General features: G+C 40.4%; 1 protein-coding gene across 1 annotated transcript; it reads left to right on the plus strand.

Moving 5' to 3' along the window:
• Nucleotides 1–373: 373 nt before the first annotated feature.
• On the plus strand, nt 374–11,071 carry LOC113120880 (thrombospondin-1-like). Its single transcript, XM_026290993.1, has 23 exons — nt 374–540; nt 644–727; nt 1,407–1,966; nt 2,050–2,125; nt 2,452–2,541; nt 2,643–2,752; nt 2,865–2,990; nt 3,520–3,616; nt 4,609–4,782; nt 4,868–5,044; nt 5,135–5,308; nt 5,392–5,519; nt 5,628–5,780; nt 5,870–6,088; nt 6,181–6,288; nt 6,723–6,882; nt 7,157–7,275; nt 7,881–8,115; nt 8,202–8,429; nt 8,539–8,810; nt 8,897–8,994; nt 9,085–9,224; nt 9,315–11,071. Exons 2-23 carry the CDS (start codon nt 664–666, stop codon nt 9,320–9,322), a joined length of 3,516 nt encoding a protein of 1,171 aa, XP_026146778.1. The 5' UTR covers nt 374–540; nt 644–663; the 3' UTR covers nt 9,323–11,071.
• The last annotated feature ends 280 nt before the right edge of the window (nt 11,072–11,351 follow it).

An 11,351-nucleotide genomic window follows, 5' to 3' on the forward strand; every position in this document is an offset into this window, starting at 1 on the left:
GTGAAAACGTTTTAGTCATTCATTATGGACAAATTCAAATAAAATATATACCCAAGGAACGGTAGAGTAGAGACTTTTGTGACAAGAAATAACTGGAATTATTGAATGACAAAACAAACAGCAGTACTTGGATACAAAAAAAATCAGGACCGCGGTAAAGAAAAAGGTAGTAAACGGAAGCAGCGGTCAGGAAAATCAAAAGTATGTTTATGGAATGTGTTCGTTGGAATGTGGTGCGTTTTTCCCCTCGTGTGTAACTCATACAAACGCTCTGTGAGGTAACGCAAGCTCGTCCCTTTTTGCTTCCAGCATCTGATTGGAGGAGACGCGCGCTCAGGAATGTCATGAAACTATTTAAATAGCACTTTGTTCTCTTCGGTAATCGTTAGATTGGCCACTGTAACTACAGCAAAGAAACACCGAATGCTGTAGACCGCAGTTAAACAGAAAAAAAATCTTTATTTTAAAACGACCTTTGACGCATCTTAGGAATTATATCACTTTACCCTGGATTTGCTGCTGTTTTAAAACACTTGGAAGGTGCGTTTTTTCTTATATTTTAATAATTGATTGTTCAGAACTATTAAGGTTAAGTTTTGCTTAATTTTCAACAATTTATATATTTATTTGTGATTTCCGATAGGTGCCAGAATAAGTGCTAAAATGAAGTCAGCTACAATCTTTTTGCTACTGATGCTTTGGAGCTGCGAGAGCGCGAGAGTCGCAGGTGAGCGATGATACAACTAACCTGTAACTGATGGCGTTTAGCGTTTTTGAGTGAATGCTGTTGTGGTTTAAAGTATAACTAGCTGTTTAATATTATACAAATAATTGACAGTCAGTTGGTAATTATCGCAAAGTAAACTCCAACGGGCTGAGGGGGTCAATGAATGAGTTTATTTTGCAATAATGACTGACTTGCAATGCATTATTCCAGTTATTATACAGCTACTTAAATATATGTTTGACCCTGGACCACAAAACCAGTCATAAGTAGCACGGGTAGCCTATGTTTGTTGCAATAGACAACAATACATTGTATGGGTCAAAAATATATATATTTTTTTCTTTTATGCCAAATATAATTAGGATATTAAGTAGCCTAAAGATCATGTTCCATGACATATAAATATCAATAATAAAAAAATAAATAAAATAAAATAAAAGAAGAACAAGAAAAAGTATAAAGAGCCTTATGACATGAAAAAAAAATAATTTAAGTGTAATTTTATTAACGGATTATAGAGTAGAGAGAACAAGCACAGCTAGTCTTATGAAGGTGGTCAAAAAATGTGACCGCTGAACTGACCAATCAGAATCAGATTCAGAAAGTCATGGAATCAAATCTGTCCATTAATAGCAAGTACATTATAACCAAATTTCTATATCTTCTGAATTCTTGGTAGAAAGTCGAGACGACAACAGCGTTTACGATCTGTTTGAGCTCGTCCAAGTGCCGAAGAAAAACCACGAGGTGACTCTGGTGAAAGGCGACGATCCGTACAGCCCCGCCTACAAGATCCTGAACCCCGACCTGATTCCCCCGGTTCCCGAGAGCGCCTTCAGGGACCTGATCGATTCCATCCACGCGGAGAGAGGATTTCTGCTTCTGCTCAACTTCAAACAGTTCAAACACACGAGAGGAAGCCTTCTGACCGTGGAGAAGAAAGATGGCTCCGGACCCGTTTTCGAAATAATTTCCAACGGGAAAGCCAATACTCTGGACATTGTATTTTCCACTGAAGACAAGCAACAGGTCGTGTCTATCGAGGAAGCGGATCTGGCTGTGGGCCACTGGAAAAACATCACGCTTTTCGTGCAGGAGGACAGGGTTCAGTTCTATGTGGGATGCGAGGAGGTGAATACAGCGGAGCTCGATGCTTCTATCCAGACTATCCTCACTCAGGAGACCCCAGGTGTGGCGAGCCTGAGGATCGGCAAGGGCGCAGTGAAGGACAGGTTCATGGTGAGTGCACGCTTCGCTGTCTATGAATCCTGTTGCGTGCCAAATACAGAAAGAAGCATTAATCACTTGTGGATTTTCTTTAGGGGGTGTTGCAGAACGTGCGCTTTGTGTTTGGTACCACACTGGAGGCAATTCTGAGGAATAAAGGATGCAAAAACTGTAAGTGTAATGCAGAACACATGCATATGAATCCGTTGGAAAACTACTTCTTGCAATCTTGATTATGCCACACTGACTTTGGTTTGGTGAACATATTTATTTAAAATATATATTATTTTATTTTGTATTCTATTTTAAATAACAAAAATAATATTAAGATCATAACTTCTGTGCCAGTGAATGAACAATAGCAATATAAGATAAAGACTTTAAGCTGCATTCACTATCATGAGCCTTTTTCATCTTTTTATTCAACGTTTCCATTAGCTCAATCATTTTTATAATGAACTTTAAGCCATCTGAATGCCCTTTCTTTCCTCTTGCAGCAATTATAACTGATATCATCACCCTTGACAATCCCATAAATGGATCCAGACCTGCAATCAGGACTGATTTCACTGGCCACAAAACAAAAGGTAATCCTTCCTTTTCAGTAATCCATACAATTAAAATATATGTAAGTTGAGAATCCAAATCTAGGATTAACCATTGCAAACTGTATATTTCTCATATGAAGATCTGCAGATGATTTGTGGCTTTTCATGTGAGGACCTGGCTGCCATGTTCAAGGAGCTGAAAGGTCTTGGTGTAGTGGTGCAAGAGCTGTCCAATGAACTCCGCAAAGTGGTGAGCAAAAAGTTGGTGCTTATGAGTATGCTGTATAGTGGACATAGATTATACTGTAAATTAACACACTCCATCCACATAATTGAAACTCAGTTTTTATTCTGTTTTCTAGACGGACGAGAAAAACATGCTCATTGGTGGCATGGGCATCCGTCCTGGAGTCTGTCTTCACAATGGAATTGTGCACAAAAACAAGGAGGAATGGACAGTGGACGATTGCACAGAGTGCACTTGCCAGGTAAGAACCCAATAACCTGCAGTGCAGACATGTACCAGTTCGAATCTGAGAGCTGCCTGCTCTGTCATTAAGCCACTAATTTGTGTGTTAGCGAGACGAGAGCCATGTCATGTGTGCTATGACAGACAGTACTGGTCCCAGTCTTGCCCATTGTGGCAGACTTAAGCCAGGTGTATCCATTTCCCTTAACCTCCTAGCCTGTAATTAAAAGTGTGAAATGGAGGCAGCTAAAGGAAATACCGTCCACTAAAGTAAGCTTTATAAACTAAATTTGTTATATACTTGCCTTTAGACTATTCTCTCTGAAATGCCACGTTATATCAATACTGAGGAATACTTGCATGCCTAATTACACAGACCTATATACAACCAGACTTTATATCCACTCTTAAACTTGTTTAAGATGGCTTGAATGAAAATTGTAATGTGGAGTGTGGTGTTGCACTACTGCAAGAGGCTAAGGGTTTGTATTTCAGTCATGGCATATACTTTAACAAATGATTAATGAGAGTCATTGTGTTAACCGCAGAACTCTGCAACGCTGTGCCGCAAGATTTCATGCCCCCTAATCCCATGTGCCAACGCCACAGTGCCTGATGGGGAGTGTTGCCCTCGATGTGGAACCCGTAAGTCCAACTGAACAAATGTTACAAAGTTAGAAACAGACATTAGTTAGGGACTTGGAGTCATTGTAATCACTTTTTAGAATATAGTTTATATATTAGATAACATTACAAAAGATTTATATTTCAAATAAATTTGGGTGCTTTGTATTCATCAAATAATTTTGAAAATCCTCAACATATAATCAACAGATTGCAACAAATCAGTATATTAGAATGATTTCTAAAAGATCATGTGACACTGAAGACTAGAGTATTGGATGCTGAAAATTCAATGTTGCACTCAAAGAAATAATATTGCACATTAAAAAAAAAAACTTTTTAACAGTATTTCATAATGTTACTCTTTTTACTGTATTTTTAATCAAATAAATGCAGCATAGGTGAGCTTAAGAGACTTAAAAAACTTTCTTGTCAACTTGAATGTACTTTATTGTTAACCAGGCAACATTCTGACTTTTAAAAGCTTTCCTATTGAAAGCGCTGTTGCTACCCAAACATCCACAGTCCTTCTGTATCACAATAGACTTCAACTGAAGTTTAACTAGTGAAAGGATCACTAGAGCTTTGTGCATCACTGAATCTCTAAATGCCCATAATTGTCTAAATTAGTTAAAGAGAGGTGGAAAATTGGTGCTGCATGGCAGAGACTCCAAAAATAAACATCAGGCTCTTCACGTCTTGAGGGCTCGCCGTGCATTGAAAGGATTTAAATTTAGTTTCAGCCTCATATGTTTGAACTTATGGCATAATCAGGGGTGTTTGCAAATACCATTTCTACATTTGGAGAAAGGTATCCCTGTGCATTAAATACACTGACATTTCCCCAGCATTCCAACTGCTTGGTTCATGCCAGGGTTCCCTGGAGTGCTCTGTCTCAAGCTGCCCAGGCTAAATTGAGTCCATTAAGGCCCAGTATTAAAAGCTTTTCTCCATTTTGCTGCTTTACAAAGAAGGAATAGCTCTGCTATTGTCTCGTTTTGCTCTCTCGACAGCGAGCGACTCCGCTGAGGATGGTTGGTCCCCCTGGTCTGAATGGACCCATTGTTCTGTGTCCTGTGGAAGGGGCATTCAGCAGCGCGGCCGCTCCTGCGACCGCATCAATAACAACTGCGAAGGCACGTCGGTGCAGACGAGAGACTGCTACCTTCAGGAGTGTGACAAGCGCTGTGAGTGGTGCCCAGTGGCCAAAAGTGTCTATGGTTTTTCCTCGCAATAGAGGAGAAAAGTAATAACCTGCATCATTTTTAACAGTTAAGCAGGATGGCGGCTGGAGTCACTGGTCACCCTGGTCTTCCTGCTCGGTCACCTGTGGTGCTGGTGTTATCACACGCATCCGTCTCTGCAACTCCCCAACACCTCAAATGGAAGGCAAAGATTGCCAGGGTGAAGGTCGGCAAACTGAAAAGTGTGAGAAATCACCATGTCCGGGTAAGTAAACACCCTATGCAGTATGTCCATTTTTTTTTGTTTATTAAAAAGTGCAATGGTCTAAATTTTTGTTGCACAATTTTGTCTTAGTCAATGGAGGCTGGGGACCATGGTCGCCCTGGGATACTTGCTCTGCCACCTGTGGCGGTGGAGTCCAAAACCGTAAACGTATTTGCAATAACCCGGTACCCATGTATGGTGGCAAAGGCTGTGTGGGAGATGCAAAGGCCAGCCAGATTTGCAACAAACAAGCCTGTCCAATTGGTGAGTTCTAGTGTCTCTCAAACCTCTAGATGATACTAGTCTGTGTTTCCGAGATAAATCATGTTTAATTTCATTTTTCACAGATGGATGCCTTTCAAATCCATGCTTTGAAGGAGCCCAGTGTACAAGCTTCCCAGACGGCTCTTGGAAATGTGGAAAATGCCCCACAGGATACACTGGCAATGGAATCACCTGCAAAGATATCAATGAGGTGCAGTACACTACTTTTAGGGATGCACTGATATTCAAATCCTGGCTGATACTGAATGCAGTGAGTGGCAAAAATATCATCCCGATTGTCTTTTTCTCTTTGTTACAGTGTAAGGAGGTCCCCGATGCCTGCTTTGAATTTAACGGAGTCCACAGGTGTGAGAACACAGTGCCAGGCTACAACTGCCTGCCTTGCCCCTCACGCTACACTGGCCCACAGCCGTTTGGTCAAGGATTGGAGGACGCTGCTTCCAAGAAACAGGTAAATGAGAAAACACCGAAAGATTACGGATTACCTACGTTGCATCTGCTCATGAGCTAATATGCCGACTGATTCATCTTGTCCTGCAGGTCTGCACCCCTCGTAATCCCTGCCTCGATGGAAGCCACGATTGCAATAAGAACGCTCGCTGCAACTACCTGGGCCATTTCTCAGACCCTATGTACCGCTGTGAGTGCAGGCCTGGCTTTGCTGGAAATGGACTGATCTGTGGAGAGGACACTGATCTTGATGGCTGGCCTAATGCTGATCTTGTGTGTGTCGAGAACGCAACCTATCACTGCAAGAAGGTTGGCATATATTGGCTTTATTTGTTATAAAATACAAATCATTGTGGATATTATTTATATTCATATTTACTACTCTTTCTTTTTTTTTTAAGGACAACTGCCCCAATCTTCCTAACTCTGGGCAAGAGGACTATGACAAGGATGGCGTTGGTGATGCTTGTGATAATGATGATGACGACGATGGCATTCCTGATGACAGGGTAAAATATAGTTACATTATGAATATACATTATACAGTATATTCCACAGGTGCTCATTCCAGTCAAGTTACTTTTTGTACACTTCGCACCATGTATGAATGAAGAAAGAGAAGCCGCCCAAGGTGTGGAAAAAAAGTGCTGTGTAAAGTAAATTCAGTTTCTCTTGGAGACAAACATCAAGTTCCACCAAAGAAGTACCTTTCTGAAAGACCTGCAGTGTATCTTGCTATTCCAATATTATCTTTGGTCCAGTTCCTAAAATAAGGCTCGCTTTTATCGTCGCGCTCCTCTAAATAGACCTACACAGCTGCAGCCAAATTGCAAGCCTAACATCTAAAAGTAATAACCTTCGTGTGAGCGTGCCCTGTACAGAATCGCTCGGCTGTTATTTGCCATATGTTTCTCCATCTGAACCGCGGTCTCTTTTAAAATAGGACAACTGCCCACTCATCTTCAACCCAAGACAGTACGATTACGATCGCGATGACGTGGGAGACCGCTGCGACAACTGTCCGTACAACAGCAACCCAGACCAGACCGACACTGACAATAATGGTGAAGGTGACGCCTGTGCTGTGGACATTGATGGAGATGGTACGAAACTCTGTTCTATTTGTTAATACATGGACATTCCTTGATAAACCTCCCAAGAGAATATCCATATATAATAACAACATTAAACATAAAATCATAATAATGTCAATGTAAAAAATAGAATTCATTTCTTTCTCTAGTTTTTTTTTCATTCCTTTGTTCATTCTTTATTTCAATTGTGCAGTATTGTCTTGACAGGTTGCATGAGAATCATTCTGACTTTTTCCAGGGTGTTTTCAATCAGTCTTCACCATTATTTCATTCTGTTTGACAGGTATTTTGAATGAGAACGACAACTGCCCATATCTGTACAACACTGACCAGAAAGACACCGATCTCGATGGAGTTGGTGACCAGTGTGACAACTGCCCTCTGGAACACAACCCAGACCAGGTATGTATATGTGAGACTTGAACGAGTGAATGCCGCAGGTGTTTCAAACCCTTATATAATCCATGGAGATCTACGAGCTGTTCAGCTCCTGAGCCTTTGCTAAAAAAATACCCAGAGGGTAGTCGCAGTCGCTACTAAGCTATGTATGGGAGGAGTAAATCCTCTTCTCCTTGAATCCAAAGCCACACAATAAAGCACTAGGAGGCTTTTCAGCGACATTCACTAGTGTTCAGTTAACCCAAAGGATACGCAGAGGTAAAGAATGGTTATTAGTGAGGAGCGAGAGATTTGCCGGTGGGGTTATGCATGCCCTGTCGGCACTCAATCCCTGCGGCTCACACCTGTGCCATGGTTAACTGAAGAGAAGGAATGCACCCCTCCTTTCCTCATTAGACGCTGAAATGCGACTGTGGTAGTGCCAAGCTACAGGAACATGAGATTGCTTTCTAAAAAAGCTTTCACAGATAGGCCAAATAGGATAGTAGTTTTTACCTTTTATAAAAAGGCCCATTCTAGTGGGAATATTTTAACAAAGAAAGCCATACAGCTTTAAAGACACCCTGAGACTTTGGTATTTAAAAGATTCTACCCTTTCACTCTGACAGGTCGACTCCGATTCTGACCGTGTTGGAGACAAATGTGACAGCAACCAGGATATCGATGAGGATGGTCACCAAAACAACCTGGACAACTGCCCGTACATCCCCAACGCTAACCAGGCTGATCACGACAAGGATGGTAAAGGAGATGCTTGCGACTACGATGATGATAATGACGGCATCCCTGATGACAAAGACAACTGCAGATTGGTTCCCAATAAAGATCAACTGGATTCTGATGGTCAGTTTAACATCTGAATATTCATAACTATTGCACTCACTAATGGAAAGATTTATACTTAATGGTTAAACTTCTTCCATTTGTAGGCGATGGACGTGGTGACGCCTGTAAAGATGACTTTGACCAAGACAATGTCCTGGATATCTATGATGTCTGTCCTGAGAACTTTGACATCAGTGAAACAGACTTCCGCAAGTTCCAGATGGTTCCTCTGGATCCCAAGGGCACTTCTCAGATCGACCCCAACTGGGTGGTTCGGCACCAAGGAAAAGAACTGGTTCAGACAGTCAACTGTGACCCTGGCATTGCTGTTGGTAGGTTCAGCTAAGCAAAAATAAACAGAAATACCTTGCACACATATCCGATAAATTTAAAATATGTGCAATTACAAAAATTCTGACTTTTACTTCAATTTCTTTAAAGGTTTTGATGAGTTCAATTCAGTCGACTTCAGTGGAACGTTCTTCATCAACACTGAGAGGGATGATGACTATGCCGGCTTCGTTTTTGGATACCAGTCCAGCTCTCGCTTCTACGTGGTCATGTGGAAGCAGATCACACAGACCTACTGGTCCAGCACACCTACCAAAGCACAGGGTTACTCAGGGCTGTCGATCAAAGTGGTTAACTCCACCACAGGCCCAGGCGAGCATCTGAGGAATGCCCTGTGGCACACTGGAGACACTCCAGGACAGGTATGTTTCACCAGGTTCACTGTGATAACACCAGGATTGAAACTCTTCATATGAATGCCTACAATTCTGTATGTGATCCATTTTAGGTGCGCACACTGTGGCACGACCCAAAGAATGTGGGATGGAAGGACTTCACTGCTTACAGATGGCACTTGACTCATAGACCAAGAACTGGACACATAAGGTAGCTATTACTAAAAAGATCATTAAATGGAATTCTGGAAGTAACTTGTTTATGTGCATTTCATAATTATCATATTTATATATATTTCAGAGTGGTCATGTATGAAGGAAAAAAGATCATGGCAGATTCTGGAAGAATTTATGACAAAACCTATGCAGGCGGAAGACTAGGTCTCTTTGTTTTCTCACAAGAGATGGTGTACTTCTCAGACCTCAAATATGAATGCAGAGGTGAGCGTCAACACATCACATAGACACCCAAATAAAAGTGTGTGTTTTTTTTTTTTATATTAACACTTCTGTCTTTCTGTTCCCTTTCAGATGCGTAATTGCACAGGCAGGAAGTTGATCAAAGAATGCACCTTTCCATATAAATATGTATTCCAGGCAAAGTCCAGGGACAGGTTTGACGCTACTTTTTCTGCTGCCGCTCACGGTGGAGTGAGAAAGCAGGTAGTCAATTTCAATGTAACTGTCACTGGTTGGGAAAGAAACCAAGTGGCTTCTGATTCAGAATCTGGACTCCTCCACCATTAGCAGGTAGAGCAGAAGAAAAGTCTCCCTCGCTTTGCTTAATTGGGAAGACTGCGATCTCTCTCTGAAAAACCTCATTCGGCTCTGTGTGGGAAGAGCTCCCACCAGACAGCTATGCACTTCAAAACCTTTACTCTCGCTCATGTTTTCATGCTCTCTTCTTGAAAAGCTGTCCAAATTATGGCTCCCTTAGAGAGAGCACCACCCTTTTAAAAAAAAGATTGCTTTTATAATATCCAGTATTTTAGCAAAACTTTAAACTGTTTTCTTGACTAGAAACAAAGCGTTGTGAATGTTTAAGATATTGAAGCAACAACAAATGGTTTAAAATCATTGTATAAGTACAAAAACACTGTTTTTGTATTCCAAGCAGGTGATTTTAGAGGACACATTTTGAAATCTACATTTTTGCTTGTCTAGCTAAAGTTTCATCTTTTTAGCAAAGTCACATCTTAAGTATCATGAACATCCATTGAGGTCTGGCGGGAGATAACTTATGGTTTAGAGGGCATAGTTTTCTCAGGGCTAGATGGTTAAACCATTTTAACATATTCATTAGAAATGGCAAAATGAAAGGTTGTATGAAGAGGAATTAGACAGATCAAGGATTAAAGACACGCCACATCTGGATACTAGATTACCAAGTACTCTAGTGTGAGGTTTTATTTTAGATGCTAATTTCTAAGGGAAAGATGGTTCTTTTAGACTTCCTATATATGTTTATGTAGCACTTACAAAAACTTTTTGAGTTTGGCAAGACTGTGCTGTGATTTTGCTTCGAAAAGCACAAGCGAGGGAATTTCTAAAGACTGCCCTCACTAAAACAACTATTTCAACATTTATAAGAAAAATAAACTCTCTTAACCAGTGTTCTGTCTAAACCTACTCATCCAAACCTTTCCGGTCCAGAACCGTTCATCCGTCACCTCCAAAGGAGATGATCGTCTGACCTGTTTGCCTTTTCTGTAGAGAGAGAGATAAAGGAAACTTTAATGTACAAATATTACCTCATTGCTGTTTTGTAATTTGATCAAGCAAATGCTTTTAAGTACTTTTTCCTTTGCTTCAAGAAAACAAATTAGTTGCTTTATTGCTACTGTATCACAAGTTGTAAATAGTATATAGAACAAACAGCCAGCCCCACATCCCAATGGAAAATAGAGTAAAAAAACATTAAGGAATACATTTGCCAGTGTTTCAAATGTCCAGTACTTTTTTTGAGTTGATAAATTATTGCTTTATTGTTGTCTCTGTTCGTAAGACAGTTTCAATTGTGTGTAGATAAATGCTATTTAAATAATTTATCATGGAGTGCCGCCTAAGAAAGAGGCATTTCCATCTGTATAAACAGTTTGCACACTGACGTGAGGATGTTCTGTTCTTCATTGTTTGTATCTTTGTGTTGTTATTTTTGTACAATTAGTAATGCTTGACTGTAAACATTTTTACTTAGTTACACAATGCAAAATGCTATTTTTACGTATAGCGATTATTTTGGTACATACTTCAGAATAATAAACAGATGATAGACATTGTAAAACTGATGTTTATTGGCTTTGGCTGCTTTTTATTACTGCATGTTTGTGTCTTGTGAGGGTTTTTTCATTGTTCAACTGCATCTGTTCTGTGCGTGGCACGAAAGGTCAAAGCAATCATAAAACAAAAGTTCATAAAGGGCATCTTAGGCCCCAACATGTGCTTGAAAGCAAACAGCTACGTAGCATAAATGCCTTAAAAAGACACTAAACTTAGTTCCAAAAATAGTTAATGTCAGTTCCAAGTTGAAGGCTGAGACTACTCCATTTTCTTTTTCTGAAGACAGGC

Source organism: Carassius auratus, chromosome 20 (genome assembly GCF_003368295.1).
Source record: "Carassius auratus strain Wakin chromosome 20, ASM336829v1, whole genome shotgun sequence".
In the NCBI taxonomy this organism is placed as follows: domain Eukaryota; kingdom Metazoa; phylum Chordata; class Actinopteri; order Cypriniformes; family Cyprinidae; genus Carassius; species Carassius auratus.

Bases quoted from the DNA above. Each gene is read 5' to 3' on its own strand.
- LOC113120880 (XM_026290993.1), top strand. From the start codon at position 664: ATGAAGTCAGCTACAATCTTTTTGCTACTGATGCTTTGGAGCTGCGAG. The intron at 2,753-2,864 runs GTGAGCAAAAAG...TCTGTTTTCTAG, and splicing joins CCAATGAACTCCGCAAAGTG to ACGGACGAGAAAAACATGCT. The intron at 5,781-5,869 runs GTAAATGAGAAA...CTTGTCCTGCAG, and splicing joins ACGCTGCTTCCAAGAAACAG to GTCTGCACCCCTCGTAATCC.